This window comes from Thunnus maccoyii, chromosome 6 (assembly GCF_910596095.1).
Source record: "Thunnus maccoyii chromosome 6, fThuMac1.1, whole genome shotgun sequence".
Classification (NCBI taxonomy): Eukaryota; Metazoa; Chordata; class Actinopteri; order Scombriformes; family Scombridae; genus Thunnus; species Thunnus maccoyii.
This window is the reverse complement of record NC_056538.1, coordinates 18,326,524-18,349,271: the sequence shown is the minus strand read 5'-3', so window position 1 is coordinate 18,349,271 and position 22,748 is coordinate 18,326,524. Positions and strand designations below refer to the sequence as shown.

At 39.6% G+C, this 22,748-nt stretch overlaps 1 protein-coding gene across 4 annotated transcripts in view; it reads left to right on the top strand.

Moving 5' to 3' along the window:
- Positions 1–22,748, top strand: part of arhgef12a (Rho guanine nucleotide exchange factor (GEF) 12a) — a 39,685-nt gene that overhangs the window by 1,983 nt on the left and 14,954 nt on the right. For 3 of the 4 annotated variants that reach the window (XM_042414114.1, XM_042414115.1, XM_042414113.1), the window contains 4 exons: positions 16,031–16,051; positions 16,857–16,948; positions 19,285–19,350; positions 21,765–21,863. In XM_042414114.1, the coding sequence (XP_042270048.1) occupies positions 16,031–16,051; positions 16,857–16,948; positions 19,285–19,350; positions 21,765–21,863 (278 nt within the window). The remainder of the gene's footprint in view (positions 1–16,030; positions 16,052–16,856; positions 16,949–19,284; positions 19,351–21,764; positions 21,864–22,748) is intronic. The other variant, XM_042414116.1, reaches the window with a different exon arrangement.

The window sequence follows — 22,748 nt, the reverse complement described above, 5'->3', positions numbered from 1 at the left end:
ACACTGTTGTCAACAGCAGTGAGCTAAATAATGTGTCATAGCCTGAAAAACACTAAATAGTAGAAAGATGTGTTTCTGTGTTATTGTAATCCATTGAGATACACATTTCCATTGCTCTTTTGCATCAGTACATGTATGAATTCCCCTGTTATTTTGTACCAGGAGAATGAAGAGGTTTCTATTCTCAAAATGACGTACCCTGGCAGTGCAGCTGAGGCTGTTGCATTACGTCAAGCCTTCCCACCTGAATCCCACATACCTGCTAGGAGAACAAGCCAATACACTGGAATGTGGATGTTAGATTCAGAGCAGAAGGAGTCTCTTTGCATAGGTTGGGATATGAAATATTCTCATGGCTAGAGCATGAGCTAGAGGCTAAAGCCCAACCCCATTTTGCATGACCCCCCCTCCCCCACTGCAATGATGACAGCAGTGGCTGGCACCAACTGCAATTGTGGTGCTGTTTATTATGATTTTTTTTAAACTGATTTTTTAAACAGTACTACCACAACACTGTGCATGGCACTAATGACTTAATCTGTGCAGCTGCTCTGATGTCTGGTGGCTTTCATCAGTAAAATGAAGAAGTCCGTGCTTTCAGATCACTTCAGCAAACCTGTGATGAAATTTACACTGCAGCTGATAGACAGATAAACCACAGATGTCACATATTGATGTCATGAGAAACACAGTGTGAGGTTTTATTGCTATGAGACAGGATGATTTGTCAAAGAATATCATCATGTATTTGCTCAGCTCAGTTTTGATACTGCATTGAGCTGTTTCATCTGTTTGTTTTTTTTACAAGCTTAGTGTCATAAAAGTCACAGTTGTTACAGTACCAGTTGGGCCTGATGCAGGCTATTATATTCATGCAAAACAGATAAATGCAAAACAGTGTGACAGCACTCTGGATGCTCTGCGACCAGCTTGTGCTGAAGGTAAACTCTGTTGCAACAACATGAGAGCTGGCCTGTGATTGCAATTATTGTTCAGGCTGCAGCGGTTTTGGAGGGTGTTTTCTTCCACAGTGGTTGATGATGATAACTTTATTGATTCATGGTGCTGTCTGTCTCCCCCTCTATCCTTAAGTCAATCTGTATTTCCCTGTCCTTGCTTTCTTTCCCTGGCGGTGTGGGGTAGTGCATTTTGTTTTTGCTCAGTTGGCCATGGTGGGAGTGCGCATCTAACATCTATTGGGGTTGGGCCGCCAGCCGGTGGGTCAGTTTAGTGTGCTGTTAGCTCTTTGTCATAGAGTTCTGCTGATCTCCACGTTTTTCCCACCCCCCACCCCCCCTGAGGCCCTCCCGGGAAGTGGTGCTGGTGACATCACTAATAGTAAACAATAGCTTTCAGTGGGAGCAAACTGGCTGTCCGCTGTATGCTCCTCTCAGGTCCATCAGTGTAGGTCAGGTACATTTGGAGAGGGTGGTCGTAGTATGCCTTCATTATGACCCCGTGGGAGGAAAAGGGTCAACAGTGATACAGTATCTCTGTGGCTTGTTAATTATGAAAGGAATTGCAACTAAAAATTATTTATGTATCCTTAAGCGTATCATTTAGTCATGCCATTAGTCATTAAAATGCCAAATACAATGCCAAAATGCTCATCACAGCTTACCAGAATGCAAAGTGATATCTTCAATAATCAAAATGTTTATTTTGCTTGGCCACAGTATGAAAACTCAAGAGCATTCAATTTACAATGCGAGGAAACAGAATAAAGCATGCAGCAAATTTGAGATGCTTTGAATTTGAACTGGTTGAATGACCTGGAAATGTTAATCAACTATCAAAATCGTTATCTGTTGTTATTATGTCAGTTGACTAATAAAGTAATCATGTCAGCACTAAATGATAACAGGGCACTGGAGTTGTTATTTTCCCTAAATGCAGAGGAATTTGTCTCCTCATGACAAATGTGTTCATGAGTAGCTCTGACAGCGCGGTCTGCTTGTGATGCATCTCCTGTATTTGGCAGCCCTCCCTCATAATGCAGTATGCTTCTACTCCATCCAGTCAGCACTGATACCGGGGAGGCTGTGTCAGCTGCTCTGAACTGTGCATTAAAATGAGTATCCAGAAGTCATTTAGAGCTCTGATCTGAAGTGCAAAGGCTCCTCCAGCCCTGCATGCAGTGGAGAGCAGCAGTATTTATATGCTAACATGTTTCCCACAACTGAAAGGACAAGATAAAAGAAGTTGGGGAAAGAAACTCAAGTTCAAGTCAAAATTAGCATATTAAATTAATTTATTAATAAATATTTAAGATATTAGCCTGCAGGAAACCTTAAAGCTATAAGATACACTGTCATATCCAAGTAGGGCAGTCAAATAGATAGCTGTACAACTATATGCATTGTATGGGGAAAGCACAACGCCTTCTGCTGGGTGAGAGATACCTCCAGGGAAGTGTCATTTTATGATTTTATGATGCAATGTTCTTTGGCTTAAGATTCTTAACACCTTATCTTCTCCATCAAATTGCTATGGAAAGTGTGACTTTCAAAGGCAGCGATTTCTCAAGAGTGAAGGAATTCATTAAATATAGAGCAGAGACAAAATAATTTTTTACCATATCTTAACCCTAGCTATGATAGCCTGTAGCTCTGACTAACCCTTTCATTAAAATCTTTGTCACAGAAATGTTTTGGGTCACAGCAAGCTTTAGCCAGCCTAAATATCACTAGGTTGTTGCCAGCTAATACATTTAAGTTATTTCAGGGTTATTATAGGTTCAAAATGAGGCAGCAGTGGTATTAAAAAAAAAACACCTTCACAGAACACCTCATCAGTAAAACAAATGCCACCCAAAGCAGATTATATACAGTATGATGCTAGTGTATGCTGTATAGTCTTATGCAATCTAACACAACAACTCTGTAATAAATCCTACCTTACTGAGAGCATCATATTAAGACTTTGTTCAAATTGTGTCAAAGAGGGGTTGATTTAATTCCATTGTACATTTGGATGTTGTAGTTTGTGGTGGTGCACTGAAAGGTGTTTCTAATGTTTTGTCCACAATGGCTAAATACCTTTGACCATGAATGTATTAACTAGTAGGTAGTTAACAGGGAATAGCAAAGATTGATATGTTGCAAGTGCGTGGTTGTCCACTGTCACAAGCTGATCTAGCTGTGTTGTGGTATTTATACATTATGAGCAGCTGCGCCAGCAAGAAGTAGACACAGTTTAACGGTGAACTGGATTACTGCATTGATTTCTACTTATGTTGTACAATAATATGGTCTCAAATCCTGTATAGACTTTTTTCACATTGAAAATCTATGTGAATAGTGTGTGTTGGTGTCAGTATGTGTCTTAAGACTTATATGAGTGTATTGTTAACATTTAAATGAAAAGGGGCAAAAATAGGGCATCCACAAGTACAGCTATTATAGACATTATCTTCCTGTTTTCAACATCTGTCGTCACTACCATCACACATAGACACACTCAGGCAAACGTCACCAGTTAAAAGGGAAACTACTAGTTAATCCACATTACCAATACTCTGACTCCTCCATAATCAGTCCATTTCCAATCCAATATTCTTCTCTTATGAGTTCCAACAAATTTACTGCATCCTCTAGTGATGTGAATTATGGTTGTAATGACCAGTATTTGATTATTAAGTGGTTATCATCGTGCTATGTTGACTTTTCACCCAGGCCCACACAGAGTTATTACACTGTTGCAGTTACAGTTGGCAGTGATGCATTTTACACAACACTCATGAAATATGTTGTGTGATTGACGACACGGTCCCATTTTGGTAAAGGTGGAAAGCTTTATAGTCTCTATGCAGCAAAACTGCTGCAGTGTTGTCTAAGTATTCCTTCTGGTTGTGAGTGAAGCTGGCCTTGAGTTGCCTGCAGTGAATCCTTTTACCTACCGAATGTAAGCACTGACTGACTGGCCAGATTCAATGTTGTTTATTTATAGAATGTAAATGAGGAGCTTAGGAAGACTCTGCTCACACCTGTATGTCACTTTGGCAGGCACACACCAACTCTCACCATACTCAGGTCCCATTTCACTCTTTTTCACACACTATCTCGATCACATCCATCACTTATCCCATTCTTTGCATCAGTCAGTCCCAGTCTCCCATTATCACCACTATTATTATTTATCATCAGTCTTTATTATGCATCAAGGTGGGGAGTACTCACTTTTGCATCAAATTCAACAATTAGCTACATAAGAATGAAAAGTTGACAAGTCAAAATGAGTAGGCCGTTCTGTGGTTTAGCCTGGATCTTCTTTGTGTCTTTTAAGGTTATTAATTTTTCTGCAGTTATCTTAGTCAAGAGAAACCTGGCTAGAAGGAAAAAATAGACAGTGAGATAGAAAAGGAGAGGGAGATGCAGAGAGGAAAAGAAACAGGCAATGCCTCGGGGTTGGTGATGTTGGCGGGGGGGGTGGAGTCAGGGCATTAGCTGGGGGTTCTTATGTGCAAGGGGAGTTGGGGTCTATCACCCAGCCCTGTGATGTTGATGCTTGTGGACACTCTCTACAGTCCTCCCCTCTTAGCCAAGAGAGCTTCAGGGCCCAAACATTACTTTCACTTCACAAAAGACAGGATCACAACAACAGATAAAAAAGAGGACAAGGGAAGAGAGCTGTCTGGCTAAAGTGTCATGTAGGGTTGGGCAATGTTCTCTATAGTCAGATCGTCCTATCATCACCCTGTGACACCCTTGTCACTAAAATGAGAATGGACTATATCTCTCGCTCGCTCTCTCCAGGAGCGAACACAGCCACAATAGGATAACAAATACAGTCTATTATGTTGTTGTTGTTATCATTACTCAACTATGAAGACCAGAACACTGGGCAGTCCTCTGGGCAGGGTGAAGCAGCCTATGGCCACAATTCCCAGCAGCGAGCAAATTCAGAAATCACAAGTTATTGATAGTGATGACAAGTCATTAGGATGGTGGAGAGAGAATGGAAGCCACTTTCCTTTACTGGCAAACGTAGAAAATAGAAAACAGGCTAGAAAATACCCGTGTTTCCCCGCAACCAGCACCCCAGCAGAGCGCATGTTCAGTGTAACTGGCAACATCGTTACTTTCCACCACAATAATTCTCAAACCAGAGAGAGTAAACCAGTGTGTTTTCTTGGCTAAAAATCTGTAGGCATACAGATCGCTGGCCTGCCTGGCAGCATAAATTGAAAATTGTGATCTTATATTGTTTCTGGCCTTATGTTTATTTTAACGGTACGGTCAGCCTGGCACCTCAGCCTGTCCATTTCATTACAGAAAAGGACATAATTTATTTCTGTAGCCCTACAGTAGGCCTAAGACAAAATATTTTTACTATCCATCGTCTGCTTACAATAAGGTATTTGATTGCACTTTAACAACTAATCTGATTGGCCTAGTTTATTTGCAATATTTGTGTTATATATATATATATATATATATATATATATATATATATATATATATATATATATATATATATATATATATATATATATTACATTAGGCTGACATTGTTAGTAGGCTTTTATAGTCTGTTATTATTATTCATAATAATAATTTTATTAGTAGTAGTAGTAGTAGTTGTAGCAGTAGAACATTTATTTGTGTTATTAAATAATTTAAATCTCTTTAGCAGTTTTTAAATTATTATTGACGTTAGAATTTAATTTGTATTGATGACTTTGAATAATTAGCTTGAGCATGGCTCAGCGTTTGACGGAGCTTTGAAATAATCAAACCTTTTATATGGCTTGATGAGATTATTTTATTTAAGTATTTAAACATTCGAAAAATTCTATTAAATAGCAATGCCTCCTCTATTCAAGCAATCGCTCCCTTTTAAAAGTCTGTGTGTCTGTGCTTGGTGTGACAGTATCATAGCGTCATGTTCTGTTTAGCATTATTATCTTTTATATCACAATTCAAATCATATCTTTAACGTTAACTACTGTTATGGAGTGCTGAGCAAAGTTTTGGTGAGCTCTGAGCGGGCATATGGAGAACGGAGATGCAGGGTGGAAAAGAGACCACAAACTGGTTTGTAATTAAGGATTTAAAATTAATCACTCGAGCTGATTACCGGGGATCATTACAGCGGGCGGACATGCCGCTCCACCAGGAACATGCACAGTAGGGCACAGATTTTAGAGATTTTTTATAACATCTAAGTTCTGATAGTAAGTTAGTTAAAATTGCCTTAATATCAGCTTAGGAAAAAACAATCATCAAACACCCCTTCAATCGTTGATACTCGATCCGATCACCAATCAGCATAAGCCTAGTATCATGTCCTCACATGTCCATGTAAAGTTTTTGTAGCCATGAAGTAGGTTGTGCCTTCGAGCTAACTGTGGCACTTATGAAGCTATTATATTCTTCAGACAGCACAGTAGCTAAGAGACATGATGGTGGACATTTATCTTTATTTCTCTATTTTTACTGGGAGAGTTTTAAAAAGACAGTGACTGCTGACAAATTCTTTATCTCATTGATACAGTTACTGTAGTACATACGGTATGTTGAAGTGTTTTTGAGTTTGCATGTACGTCTGCTCCGTCTTTCTCTGATATAGAAGGACATAGTTGACATTAGAAAGCAGTTTCTCTGCTGATTTAATATAATTCATGTGGCATGTTGAGGCTCCCCATCCCCGGGTCTCAGAATGGGGACGCTCTAATTGAATGTTGTCTCTGTGTGCTAGTAGAGGCTGTATTGTAGAGATACCACCAGCAACCTGCTGCTGCACTGTGATTAATCTTACACTGCTTGTTTCTGTTGATTCAGGGGTGACTAGACAGGCTGAAACACAGTTGCACTTTCTCAAAAAGAACCGCTGTCAGACACCAAGTTCTGTCACCAACCTGGAGGCATGCTGAGTGGAAGACACTGTTGTCTGAAAATGCAAAAATGCTTTGATAGTAGAAAAACAGTGGAGAAAAAAGGAAGGCGAGTAGGAGAAAGTGCAGGGATGAACTGTAAACTTTGGTGTAGATATTTTTGTTGTTCCTTGAAAGTCCCAGTGACAGGCTGTTTACCCTTGTGATGAATCAGTCAGTATATTAAGTATTGTCTCACATTCAACAAGCCAGATGTTTTTATTGAGTGTTTACCAATTGATGAAAGGACTTACAACTGTGGTGAGAATGCAGTATCGGCAGTGTGGTTTTACTACAGGTTGCATAATCTTAAATGTTATCATAGGTCATCTTGTAACACCCATTAATATGTCTTTGAGGTCATTGCAGGATACCAAATCAGACACAGAAAGTTAGTGATTCCAGGTGTCCAAGTTTCCCTGCCAGACACATAAACGCACACTGTCAACAGGTAACTCGATTAACAGAAAAATGTTCCCCCTAACCAACCTGAACTAAAAAAATGCCTAAAAAGAAAATAATACATTTTCAGAAAAGTTGCTCCTCAATCAGAGAAGTTCTCAGGTTTTTGTGGCAGGGCTTTTGACCAGCTGTGGTGTGGACAGTGTAGCATGTTGAACCACCTCCTTTCCTTTCTCAGTGCTGGAGGACAGCAGACAGCATAGCGTGAAGAAATGTCTATCCCCCAGCCCTCATGTCAGGAATCCTGATGAGGTTTATTGGGGCAGAAAGGGCACAGTTTTCCCCCTGAGGCTGTAGCTTGAGCTCCAGAGCTACTGCTCTTGTCTCTCTAACACACACCACACCTCTCTCTCACTGTCTCTGTCTCATACACTCACTTAATGCTCTCTCTCTTGAACTCTTTGTCTCTTCTATCAATGAACACATTGATACATGGAGAATCTGCTGATGTCATGGTGATGATATCAGACTAGATTATAATACAGAAGGTAGTTCAAAGAAGGAGTATTACTGCGTGGGTGTAGACTGCTTCTTTCTCAGTGGCTGGGAGTGGAAAGCTGTGACGTCAGGTTGGCTGTGTGTTTGTGTGTGCACCCACATTGTGTGACTCAGGTATAAAGATGAGATAAGCAGTGTGTGTTCTCTCCCGTTGGCAGTTTGCAGGCATGCATCAGGCTGTTCAAGAGACTGTATCATTACACCATTGAGATAGAATCACAGACTCTTTTTAAAGAGGTGGCATGAATGGCTGCCTGGCTGGCAGGTTGAATAGGAAATATTGTAAGCTCCATAGGGTACTTGGCAGGCCACTGGCATGACTCAGCAGCACAGAACACTGCTGAGGAGATTGTGCTGTCACCACAGAGCTCCATACCGGTACTGCCAAGTTTTCCAGTGTGATCTAACATCTGAGGATGTTAGTGCTGCAGTGTGCACCTCCTGGAATGGAACACACCTCAGTCTGATCTCCGCAGCCTGAGGGCAACTCCCAAAATTGTCCAATCCTCTCCTAGTTTCAGACAGGCCCCACCTCCTCCAGCTTTAACAACACCTGAGAGCTGTGTTGCTGGTTCTGGTAGGAAACTACACATTACAGCAGCGACTCAATATATCATGTTATAATTTAGCAGGATTGTCTGATACATTTTTATTTATCTAGCGTACTCCCCCTACTTTGCTCCTTAACTTTGGAACATAGGATTGAGGAAGTAATCTCTCCATTTGTGCTAAATTTGATTCTAGGAGGAACTGAGAATAACCTGAAGTGCTTCCTCTGAATCTTGCACGAGTTGTTCTAGTTCCTTATTGTTCACTGTTTTCCTTCCTCTTCATTTTGGGAGACCCTTTCACAGAATTAGCTGTGTGTCGAAGTCTTGCTCCCTTAGGGCTGTCCGTCCCTCCCTCCTCCACTACTTTTTCTCTCTCTCCATGGTTTGGTCTGGTCCCTGCCTCTCTTGCTGCCACTGTTGCTGCAGTTGACCCAGCTCTGCCACAGTTTTCCATCAAAACACCAAACCTCAATGGAGCATTCAAGCCCAGGCCCGCTGCAGTCCCTCCCAACCCTCCCGTCCCACCCTGCTCTGACTCTGCCTTCTTTCTCCCTTTCACTCTCCCTGCAAATTTAATGGCCCTGTCCAGGAAGAGGTCCTAGTTCAGACTTGAAGACTTATTTAGCTGGATCTGAAGAATTAAATGAGCCAAGGAAAATTGATTCTTAAACACAATATGTAGGTTTTGAGACACAAACACTGTCTTTTGGGGGACTTGTGTTTTTGTATGTTGTCTGAAGCATTTCTTTTAGATCTTCAGATCATCTTGGGTCATAAGTAGAAGAGCTGTGATTGTCTGTCTCACTCTAGTAGGAAGATTGAAACGTTTTTTTTAATATATGACCAAGAAAATTATTTTTTAAAGTGCTGCAGCAGAGCAAAGTGGCACTGTGATCTCAGCCTCCTCATGATTCAGTTTTGTTTACTGATCTATCTTGACGTTCACAATTATTAAGGCCTTTACGTTACATAGTGATATTAATGATTAAATTCTTGCAGAACTTAAATGTTACACTCACTACTGTTCACATTCACAGCATTAGTGTGTATTTTCTCCGTTATGTCAAACAACAAATCATATATTATTCTCTATTGTCACAGTAGAGTATTTAAAAATCATCAGGGCATAGAACAATGAACTACTGTTGTCTACAGGACAGATAATTCACTGCCAGTGTGGAACCATTATGATACTACTCTAGAGATTTACTGTGGAAGACATGTAGTTATGTGTGCTATGACTGTGTGTCAGTGATGCTTGTCAGTGGAAAATTGAGAGAAGTGCTGCCCTGGTATTGAGACCCTTTAATAAGACCAGTCAACCTTGCAGTAACGGAAGTCTGCATTGATCTAGATACAGGGCTACTGTAGCAAACATTTCTAAAAGGATGCACTGCTCTTTTTTCTTGGCTTGTTCTCTCACAATTTGCATATTGAAACTATGCTGTTTCCTTTCCTTATGGCAACCACTACTGTATATACAATACCAGTCAAAGTTTGGACACATTTTCTTGTTCAAGTAAATGGGAAGGTGTGTTCAAACTTTTAACTGGTACTGTATATTATTACTATGGAAGCACTACTGACTTAGGACAAACTGAGCTAAGGTATATTACTCACCATGCAGCCTGCTAAGCTATTTAGTAGCCTACATAACTATGACAGCTCCTTATTTTTAATAGTAAATCTTTGGGTTTAGAATGCATGCAGTTCTTAACATGTATTGCATTAGTAAGTGTTAGTTAAATGCATTTAAAAAGTGCTGTTTTTTATATATACAGAGCAGAGCAAAAAGATAAACAACACGTGTTATAATTGAGAAAAAAAGCAAAAAAAGAGTGTTAATGAGAGGCTTGTAAGCCTACCTGTTCATTTGTCTTGCCAATGCATAAATCAGGCATAATGACCTTGTTATTTAGCTGCTTCGCTAACATACAGGCTAGGTGCTGCAGAGTCTTGTCATGGGAATTAAGTCTGTGGTATTTGCAAGTGACTCAAAATGTGGTTAATGTGTCACATCTGTTAATTCCTCATTTTCCACCAAATGAAACTTTCGTCTCCATGTTGAAAGTAACATCTCTTTTTTCACTTTGTGAATTCAAAATAGATGTCATTTCTGTTTTGTATACCTCTGAGAAGGCATTCAATCTAATCAGTTATAGAAAGCTTAACAGATAGGAGAAATTGCCAGAAGAGACTTACTGTTAAATAACTTAATGTGTAATTATGTTATTATGAGGACACTCACTAACCAAAATGAATGACCAATGCTATAAAGATGAATCATATCAAATAGCAGCACGTTTCACCTCCCTTTATATTGGATGTGTTTATCAGTTTCAACTTATAACCCCTCACCCCTGTCTTTTTTGTCCATCCATGTAGTAAGCAGGTTTAATGTAATGAAATGGCCCTGTAGGAGTTTTATTCAGTGTCATGTGTTGCTTTTAAAAATGTGTATATCACACAGCTGATTGCCAGACAACTTTTACATTTTTACTTGTACACAATTACAGTTTCTTTTGAATGCCTTTGGTAGCTCTCTCTGCCTCTGATTGTTTTTTTTTTCTTTCTTCTATGCCTCCAAAGTTGTGATGGGGTTTCTTCTCATCTTTCAGACAGGTCATTATTAGCACTGCTGTGCTGTGTTGTGTTGTGTAGTTGTGCCGTGATCCTGGGTCAATGTTTTTCATTTTTTCAATTTTTCTCCCACACTCATTTTTTTCTGGTTCAGACAGAAAATCAACGTGACAGCAGCACTCTCATTTGCCTAGGTGGAAAGTTGTCCTTAGAGAGAATAGAGAAAGTTTTATTATAGCCTGCATTTATTTTTATATTGACATTGGAAAAATGGTTGTCAACAAGAGCATCCAGACCTTGAAAATGGTTTACAGTGATCCAGATCTGGTTGCCAGGCACAAGCCCTGGAGTGGTTTGTGTGTTTTCACCAACTTCTACCAGAGGCCTGGGAGGTTCAGGATTCTGTGCAGCAGGATACTTTTGGTTTCCCATTTAGACATAATATCCATAATTTAAAGTCCCCCTCCAGTCAAAAATATGTTTTTCTTCTTGTTCCTACAGTTGGATGTTTGAGCTTCACTGTGCAGAATAATGTATGTGCAGAGTTTGACACTAGAAGGCTGTTTTTACATTCATCTGCTGAAAGTGGAAAGTTTCTCTGTGCTCATTGAAAATCCAATTTTAAGGGATTGGCCCACAAGCATGATTTGTGACATTACAACTAGTTTTGGAAACCATTCTTGGTCCAATTGAAGAAGCCTCCAGTGCTCATACTCTGAGAATTGACTTTTTAGGAGACATGTTGTGTCCAACAGTTAAACTTCTATAGTTTCTAGAGTTTTCAATGAGGGAGAAGAAGGAGATGCCATTTTAAGGATTTAAACAAGAAAATTGGACTTTTTTGTGGAAAAACCATATCAGACATAAATAATTATTCAAAGTAAAGTATTTTATACCCCTTTTCCATAAGTTAACACAGTTCCCTGGTGTCTTAATAAAATGTATCTGACATGCTTTAGACAAAGTACCACAAGGATCAACCCCTGCAGCAGCCTTCTCATCCTATCTAAACAGCACAACAGGTTTGAGCGCCTGTCCCGCCCACGTCACCCCCCCTCTTCTGCGGGGTGTGCCGGCTACCATGGCGACTGAAACATGGAGAAACATGGCTGCCAGAGAAAACATAGCGGTGCCCATGAGTGGTGCAGCAGACACACCAAACACCTCGCATTACACATGCGAGTTTGACCGCAGGATCATTTGTGTTTATTCGCCCTAAACAGCCAGCGAGCAACGGCAGGCACCGACTAGTCCCCAACCAGCGCGGTAATGTTACTAAAGCTCGGCCTGAATTAACCCAAAATAAACTTTGCTGTAATTTATTTGCAATAAACAGGTCAAATGGATGCCAAAATAACAACATCATGATGCCCATTTGTAAAAAGTCTGAATTCATGCTTGTCAGGTCTGTCCACACAACAACTAACAAACATTTAAAATGTTTGTCTTCTGAATAGAGTTCAGATCGATCAGGGCTATTATAGCATTGTAGCTGCTGCATCCACACTCAAAATAACGTCATCTAAAGGCATAAATACAGCAGCAACATTACACTTTAAAATTATATAAACTCACCATCATTTAAGATGTTTATTATTGATGACAGCACCTGAGGTGGTGTGTGACTCTGGTGTTAGCTCCGGCAAGGTTGAGAAGCAAGTTTGAAGATAAATCCACTTAATCCCAAAAGTTTAAAAAATAAACTGCTCTCATCAGTAAACTGCTCCGGATCAGAGCAGAATCAGGTGTTTATTCCCCCAGAAGATGAGACAGCAGCAGCAGCAGCAACGCAGGACTCTCCGGCTCTGCTCCCTGGCTTTCTCCTCCAGAGCTGGCCTGCACTCAACAGCCGTCTATCATTCAGGATCAGTGGTAACAGTGATGTTGTGATTAGTGATTTCTTTACTCTAGGATATTTTTTTTCATATCAATTGATATTGATATATATTATGATATGAATCAAGTTAATATTTTTGAACTTCAAGGTTCCCCTAAACTTTAAATATCATTAGGATTTCCCTTAAGTGGATTCAGAATGTGAAAATGACTAAGAATTCAAACTGCAAACAAAAAATTAATTTTAATGAATATATCATACAAAAATAAACGTAAATCTTCTCAATGTAAGCTCTTTGTTTTACAGCTACCTTCAAGCATAAGTACACTTACACAAACTTGGTTTCCAAAAGTGTAAAGTCAGAGCACACTCTTAGCTTTTCTTTCAGCATTCCGATCCATTACTTTCATTAGCTTCTCAAATCATACCTTTTGCAATAAATCAAAAAGCAACAGCTTGTATGACTGTGTTTCTTTTTGTCTTTTTGTCGTATGGTGTAACGCTAGAAAATGCCAACAGGCCAGTTTATTGCTGGGGTTTTCTCTGAGCAGCTCCCTGCTCGTTCCAGGGGACGGGTTTACTTGTGGTTGTGACTGTGACTGTGAGCGCTTGCTTTTTGCGTGCTCTGTTGCATGACAATGTTTCGGGTGATGAAATAAGTTTGTTTTATTTCTTTGACAAACGTATTCGGCAGAGTTTACAATATAAGCTCCACTCTGTTCCAAAGTCGTACTTTAAGTAGCCATTGTACCGCCACCACCGTGTTTTCACCTTGTCTATCTACAATATCTCCTTGGTTGAAGGTTGTTGTGGCCGCTGAGCTGTCGCTGTCTTCATCAACACTAGAAGTTTCCTCTAAAGGAGCATTAATTGCTTTCATGACTCTCTTGTATAATCAAAACAGTAGCATGTGGTTTGCTCAGCCAAGTCAACCAACTGCTGTGGGCGTGGGCTGTTCATTCTTAAAATACTGCCATATGACTGGTTACAAATAGCTTTGTTCCTGTGATTTGCTGTGCTCTGTCAGGCAATGTCTCCTATTGACAGTTATGTCAACGTTTCTAATTTTCTTATTGTTTAAATTTTATATCGCGGTGAGTTTATATATCATTTCTATCACCCAGCCATACTCTCCTCTTGTTTCTAGACATTTCTGTGATTTCTTCCTACATTGTTTCCATTGTCCCACTCCGCAGCCCTCCAGTGTGTATCAGATAGGCTATTTCAAATGAGTCGTGTTTTTTTTTTCCAATTATTTGCCCTTTTGGATGCTCTCTCTGCTGTGTCCATATGAGTCTTACCCATGGATAGTCAGGATGTAGTTACTGTATGATATGAATGCTACAATAATTCCCTTTTAATTGTTTTAACTTGTACAAAACACAGTTCAAACGTCTTGTAGACCTGCAGTATAATTTCTAAGGACATGACTCATAAGTCTAGTTCAGCACAGACATTATAGACAGCCTGATGCATCATCCATCCTGTTAGAACTGGGTTTGACTGTCATTTCATTTATTCCTGTATGATCAACCAAGAACAACATCTGCCTACTCAGTTTTGCCATCGTGAGGCTTGTACTTATCCATGTCCCAGTTCAGCATATGTGTGTTTATGTGCTGACTTTTCCATCTCTCCGATTCAGAGGTTTCAAGGGAGTGGGCGACTTAAAGCTAGTTTTTTTTTTTTTTCTGCTGGAGGCTCTGGAACTTATTACAGTCAGCGGCATTTTCATAAACGGGCCATTCAGCTTCCCCGGCATGGCACTGAATGGGACACACTGTCGCCAGGAGAAAGAGAGTTAATGTGGGCTAGTTAGTCGTGAGACGTCCCCATTATGAAGACTGGTGTTCTGAAATGTTTAGTTACTCGTGCTACTCTTTTGTATTATATTACTGTGTGCATTTAGAGTTTAAAGAATCCCACTAAAACTTACAGCCTGTCTCCTTTTATCTTTGTCTAGTTAACGTTTCTTCAAGCATTTTATGAAGCATACTGTATTCAAGGCTTATTTAGCTAATTTTACAGTCTTGCAGCTTTAAAATTACCGTTGTCTCGCCTTGCAAAGTCTCAGAAAAAAGAGATGTGGGCTTGACAATAAAGTTTAAAAAGGTATTTATTTTTCAGCACAATAAAATAATAAAACTGAGTCCAAATTTAGACTTTATGGTAACTATGTAACAATATAACTTTGAACTAAGTGAAAGTGTTTTTTCATACTTCATGAAGACGAATGGCAAAACATGACTCTCCCTGACTGTAGAAAAATGAGCTATGCTGACTGTGCAGACCCCACCAGGAGTAATGTAGAGTTGAGGGGCCACCCAGATGATTGGCACAAACTTCGCGAGTGTTCAGGAGATTTCATTTCAATAAAAAATTGCACTATAAATAAAAATTATTATTAATATTACCCTTTAAATTACTTTGGAATAGTTTCTCTTTCAGTCCCTCATTTACTTATAGTAAAGCTATAATTTAATTTTGACTATTTTTAAGAACAGATTGCGTCTGTTAACCCTTTGTGAGTATTGTAAGTCAGAGTGAGGAGGAAGACATTTAGCGTTCATTACAACTCTTTATCTTCGGTCTAAGCTGAGTCCATACACTGTATATTAAAGATGAGATTAAACACTTACTGCGAGAATTAACAGTACACTATCTCCTCATATCCAAATTTTTTATGTATTCTGATGTGTCTGCCCAACAGTAAGTCAATTCGCATACAGTATATGTAATTTCCAGGAAAATATCCCCTTTTCCAATATGGTGCTGTCTATCCCTAAATTATTTTATCTCTACATCACTCTGTGGCACTAATCGGTCTCAGGGCAGGCTGCCTCGAAAGAAACAGGCCATGGATGTGATTAGGATATGATTATTACAGTCAAGTCGTGATGTCTGTGAAGAACTAAATAGAGGCGCACACACACACACACACACACACACACACACACAGCTGAGATCTGAGAGGCGGAGGACATTTGACCTGGAAAAGGCTTTAATCTGCGGCTGAAGAACTCTGATGTTTGATCAGGATTATCATGTTTACTGCTATATGGGTCTCAGGAGAAGCTGTCAGCCAGGCATCTTTTTTTTCTCTCTTCGGATAGTCATAAACAGCTCAGCTTTTTTAAAAAATTTTTATTTTTTTTACTTTATTATATTAATAGTTTTGTCGTGTCATTGCTTTGAGATACTGATGATCATTCTTGTTTCATCCCACAGGTTTCCCAAGAAAGCAAACAGGTAAGAGTCTTTATTTTCTCATATTTTATTGTAGAGACATATTCGTGCTTATGGGCGGGTAATCCTGTGGCCACAAACACACATACACCAGTGGTTTACATACACAGAGCTGCAGATGAAGGAAATGAGGCAGGTTTTACTAGGCCTGGTGTGCTGCAACACAGAAGTCTTCAGAGTTTGGACCAAACATACCCCCCCCCCCCCCCCCCCCCCCCTCCTCTAACTCATGTACACACACATATATACACACACAGTGAGGGACAAAGGGGTCCCTCTTCTAAGGGCGGCCCATCACTGCCTTTCACTGTGAACAGAACAGTGGCCTTTCACAGTTGGGGCCGGTATAGGCAGAGGCAGCCATACATAGCCTAGCGAGGTTCAAGCCGGAGTCTGGCCTTGTGGCACCTCCTCTGAGGACTGTCCTTTCTCTGGCCCTGCTCTCTGGGCACTCAGCAGAGCGGCTCCACATCCTCTCTGGCTGTCACATTATACAGTAGACACACTCAGCGTGATTCATACACTAGGAGGTCCTCTTGCCACATTATTCTCGATACTGAAGTGAACAATTGCTGGTTCTGTGTGTTGCTCTAATTCCTCCTGAACCTTCACTGGCTTGCAGCTTGTGGTGGGCATACAGAGAAGTAGTACAACAAGACGCATGCATTACAATGACATTGCCTGTAAAAAATGCTACATATAAAAGACTACAGTGTTGTATGTGAAAGCACATGCTGGATAAATGCCAGTTTTGACACTTATTTGCAGTGAGATTACCTGTTTCTCATCGGTGTTCCTCTTTCTGTAGAACCAGCAGCATTCTCAGTAAAGACCACCCCCCGGACAAGAAACCCAAAAGTGACAAAACCTCACTTCCCTCCAATGAGTTTGACCCTACAGGTAACTTCCCACTTTCATTCTCAGGGTCTTGTTCTGTTTTTATTCTTTTGCTCACACTTTTTTATTCTCAATCACTCTGCCTCTTTTTTTCCATCCTGTCCCTCTTTCTCTGTATGCATCACTTTATCTGATTGCCTCATACTTTTCTGTCTGTCCCACTCACCCATTTCTTCTTCCTCTCTCTGTCTCTCTCTCTCTCTCTCTCTCTCTCTCTGTCTCTCTCTCTCTCTGTCTCTCTCTAACACACCTGCAAACACTGAAAGAATTGTGCTGATGATGGTTTGCATAAGGCATGCTGGGATGGTGAAAGTCGGTGTGTGTATCTTGTTCTATGCTTTGTGCTCTCTTTGAAAACTCGACATTCATTTTTTACTTGTGTGGTCTGATCTAAGATGGGTGTTATCGCTGAAACATGGCAACTTATTTTAAATGTGTGTGTTAGAATCATCTGTCTTTTTGAAATAATTCAACTAATGGACAGTATTATATGTGTTTATTGTCTAAGTCATAGCTGCAATATATTAACTGTTTGCTTTACATGCTGCAGATTTTAAGCCAATAAACACAGAAAGACCACAGGACCTTGGAATCTGAAGCTGCATGTTTAATGTTCACATGGTTCTTGCAGTTTTACATAAGTCAGTGCACTGTGGGTTTTTTATGCGTATAAGTTTTTGGGTGGTCTCAATGCATACTTGAAGGGCACAAGAAGCCTCTAAGTCTGTTATACACTCCAGTTTCAAGTTTATTGCAGGGTGAGATTGTTAAGGTTCAGATACAGACTAGTTTGATATGGTGACACTCCTTGTGCTATTTGTCAGCAATCCAGGAAGTATGATTTGAGATATGACCAAAGCTTCTGTATTCAAAACAACACAGAAAATCCTCTGCACCACATGGTGGCTTATCTCTGTATGATGCAACAAAACATAGACAAGATTATCTGAGAGGTTACGCAAGACATGCACGCTGTTGTCTGTAGGTGTGTAGCACCACACTAAAAATCTTTTTCCATGTATTTTTCTTTGGAATAATGCAGTGATTAAACCAAATTACACAGTACACACAGAGAAGCAAAGGCTGCTTTATTACACTGAAATCTACATCTTTACATCCTCCTTAGATTACTTTTTCTAGACATGATTCATGTTTGAATTTCTGATCTTTTGCATGCCTGCATGGTGTTAGTTTGTAAGTCTGTTTGTCCTTTTTTTGGTTATCTGCTAGTTGCATGAACTCTAACAATCTTTTCTCAGATTATCTCCTGGTTGCACTTTCTGCCTTAATTTCAAAGTGGTTTGGGTTTATTAGGGATGGGCACGAGCTGTCAGATACTTTGGAAATAGATGTTAAAACAGACTTCTTAGATTCACACTCCCAAATGAATGGGTTAAGTGCAGCCATTCATTCATTCATCCATACCTTAAAATTACTGGACATTTTTAAGAATTGTTTAGGCTACTTATTTTGATTGATTGGACCAAGACTGGTTCTTCCCATGTTATTAGCTGTCATCTATTTTTAGCGTCATCTCCTTTACCACAACTTGTAAACCACCTTTTTGTGTGGGCAGACAAACCTCTAATTGCATTGAGTATAGCTGCAGTTGCATCAGCTGTATATTTAATTTCAAATGGAATATGTTTGAGCCCTAATATCAACACTCAGTTGCAGTGTTCAAGTGTCCAGTTAGGTATGGACATTTTAATAATAATCCAATATTTGGTCATGCTTAATGTTACAGGTCCTTTCATTTTATACTAATTTAATGGAAATTTTAATTTAATTTTTTAGTAATTTGCAGGTACTTGACAGTTAATTTTTAGGACATATTTCATTTTTTTAAAATTAGTATCTATCTTTAAATATAAAATTCTCTTAAACGGTTTATTTTATGAGGATCATATAATCATTTCAATGCAGGATACAAAGTTTGAAAATGGGTCCCTCCTTAATGAAGTCATGTTGAACTGGTAGAGTATATATGTACCAATAGGAGCATAGGTGTTTTTAAAAAGTAACACCTGGACATGTTCCTCTATCTTGCACATTTCCAATCCTGACCTATAGGCTGTGTTTAAATTATAACTAATTTCAACGACAAACCAGGTAGTTAATTTTTAGTGACTGCGCTCCTGCCTGTCCAAACCATTATGTTTTATTAATTACCTATTTGTTCATTTAATTTTTCTTCTCCCATGATTGTTTCTCCCTCATGATTTTCTCTTTCCTGTTTTGTGTTTCCTTTCCTTGTGTTGGTTTATGTTTTGTTTGTGCGTGCGTGTATGTGTGTTCGTATGCTACTGTGCTGTCTGCGTGGTGGGGGCTGTGAGCAGAAGCTCTGGTGGTGCAGAAGAGTGGCAGCAGCAGTGTGCTAGCAGAGGGGAAGCCTGAGTCCTGTGGTAAGACGCTCCTGCTGGAATGGCTGGTGTGACAGCTGTATTGATACATTCTTCAGACTCTGTTGTGAAAATGCCTCTAGATGTTTGTTTGAAACAGAGTGACAGCAGAGAGTTGTATTTTTATTTTTAATGATTATGATATCAGGCTGCCAGGTCAGAGCTAGATGCCCCTCTGAGTTGGATGCAGAATCAGTGCCAAGAGTTCAGCTCAAGTGTGATACATCATGATGTCATTCAGCTGCTTTTTATATAAGAACAATTAAATTCATACTTAAGAAAAACCAATAGACACTTTGGAATGAAAGTTTGGACATTAAGAGATACTTTTTCCTTCTCTTTTTGTACAGTTATCTATCTACAGTGCATAGATGGCCTTACTGTTGGCATGGGGACTTGTTGATAAAGTTGGCCAATACAACTGACTTTTTTTTTTCCTTTTAGATGTTCGTTGACTATGGATAGTTTTTGTATTACTTTTTGTATTATTACTTTAGTCACACACTTGAGCCAGGTCCTAATATTTGTGTAAATAAATTAATAAGAAGTTAAGTGATCATCCAAATATGATTAAATATTAAGCTCAGACAGAAAGTAATATTCACATGTTTACACGGACTTACTGTTGCTTAGAGTAACACCAAAGGTCCACTGAACAATTTCTTTAGTGGGGTGTTTTCAGAATCTATACATTGGTAGAGTCGTTAGAAAACCACAAGACAGATATAGTGTTATCTAATGTGAGATGTCCTCACATTACATCTGGTGGGTGTCTGGTCTCACCTGCAGTGAATTGACAAAACAAATTCTTTAGGCAGCCATCAACTGCCAGTCACTGCTGATCACTGTCTAGTCTCTGTCTAGGAGACAGTTTATCAAGATAATCCTCTACCATCATATTCAACAAAGCACAGGAATCTTTTGTCTGTCTGAACCAGTTATTTCCATTATGTCTGGTCTTCCACCAGTTTAAAACATTCACAGATGGAAATCCTTTATTGCAGAACAGCATTTGAAGCTCTAAGTATTTAGACTTTTAGATTCAAGAAAAGCAGTCTGACCTTTGTATGCGATATTCTGATGACTTGGGTTTCTTCTTTTTGTGATTGTGTCGCTGAAGATGCTCTGTCAGTATTAAAGGTCGGTTTATTCTCTAGAGTACATTTCCTCATGTTTCAGCAAAGGATGCTGAATACGGATCAGTTAAACCTCTGAATAATACATTAGTTTAGATGGATTAACCTGGTCAATGATCATGTCAGCACTTCCACTCCTCATGGTTTATAAAATACCGACCAAGATCTCTAAAAAAAAAACTAGGAAATAAAGCAAAAGATCAACATCTAGAGGCAAATTCACACCAACTCTATAACCCATATGGCTTCATCTGTTTCCTTGACACCCCTGCCCTCTCTCCCCCTTTCCCTTCCCCCCTGCTCTCTCAGCTCTATGTAACCCTCTCTCTACTCTCCTCCCCCCAGCCTGGGGCTTTTACCTCCCCTAACCTCTCTCCATCTATTAGCTCCTGTTCCTTCCACTCTCCAACCCCCACCCCACCACTACCCCTGTCGATCTACTCACCTTTCTGGCTGATGCTGCACTGGCCAGGAAATCTCAGACACAACAAGAAACTAGTTCAAGGGTCACATAGTTTGGGTCACTTAAAAAATCAGCTTGATAGAGATATTTGATTTTAAGATAGCTTGCTATTATTGGAAAATCCACACATTTCTTGCTCTTGACAACATGAGACTGTCTATTTGAGCAGTGTAGTGAGTGTCAGCCAGACATTAGATAAGCTCTAATCTCCTCTTGCCACACAGATGAAATGCCGCATAAAGAACCTGAAAAGCAATGTTTCTCCTTTTAGCCTGTGAGACAACAAACAAAAATGTCTGGGGTGTGAGATCAATTTCAAATGTCACCTGACATGAAGGGATTATCAAAAGTATTTACATTTAAAAAGAGATTTAAGGGTTATTTTTTATGTTGTCAGCGAATGAGTTTGTTGCTAAAGGACAATTTCATGTTGTCCAAAAGACAGAAAGTTTCCATCAAAGATGTTGTCTCTTTAAATTTGTTTTCTGGTCAGCCTTGACGGGTTATATGATGATGTGTTAAATGAGGGGTCTGCTCCCATATCCCCATATCCCTCTGTGAAACCTCCCAAAAGCAACTAATGTTCATAGACTGTATCAACTGCAAAATGTGATTATTGTCACTTAATTGAATCCCCGCACAAGGCATATTCTAACTTCTGTTAACCATTTCATACAGGGGTGAGGTTTAGTTTTATATTTCAATAACTTTGCAGTTGATGCATGTCTTCAGTGATATAAGTACATTTCCACTAATGGCTTCCTGGTCCTTTTTGAAGACACTGTTATGTCTTTTTGTCCCGTCTGTCTCACTTGCAGGTCTGGTCCAGCGATGTGTAATCATCCAGAAAGATGAAAATGGCTTTGGGCTCACTGTCAGTGGAGACAACCCGGTGTTTGTGCAGCTTGTCAAAGAAGGTAAGGCGGAGTTTCAAACTTTAAAGGAAGAAAAAGATGTTATTACAATGACTGCTGCTGGTCTAAGCCATTGCAATAGAGATGTGGGCCCCTTTTTCATGCACTGACATCAAACTGTCATGATAGTTTGCTCTGAACTCACAGATATGAGGAGTAATTGGGACTCCGAAACCACCACCACCACCCTGGCACTTACTGAGAGTAGTCACCATTGAAGCCACTGACTGTACATTTCCTCCTCAGTAGTTTGAGAGTAGCTGCATCTTCTGCTTTATCATGTTGTCTTTTTAAGAGGGGACTTTGACAGGATACTTATGTGATCCCTGGCAGTCTCTCACTGTCTGTAGAGGATGATGTGGGTTGTTATCAGGTCACAGAAAACATTACATGGTCTGTACAGTAGTGTAGAGAGACAGAAGAGGAAGGAACTGATGAAGGACTTTTGTTGCACTGTCATCAGCGCTTGGCAGTTTTCAACTATTCCTGCACGGCTTCCCATTTGTGCTTTTGTCACTGACTCAACACTAAGAAAGTCTACTTAGTCTAGTCTGTTCTTTTTATTGTAAACTTGGAAGCAAACTAAATACATCTTTAGTATCTTGCTGCAGATTTTCACATTCATAGTTGTGTTTTCAAGTTTGAAAAGAGAGAGATGAAGCCTAATTAAGCTTTTGTTCATATGCCTGCAATTTTAAATCTTGATGTTTTTGTTGCCCTTAATCAAATCCTCAAAAACCAAATATCTAAAAATCCTTTAGCCACCATTCATCAGTCACATTCCCCTTCTGCATTTAGATGAGCTCTTCAGACAAGATTGTCTTTCATTCAGTGACACAAATTCCCATACTGATCCATATGACGTAAAGAATTCCCATAAAGGCCCAA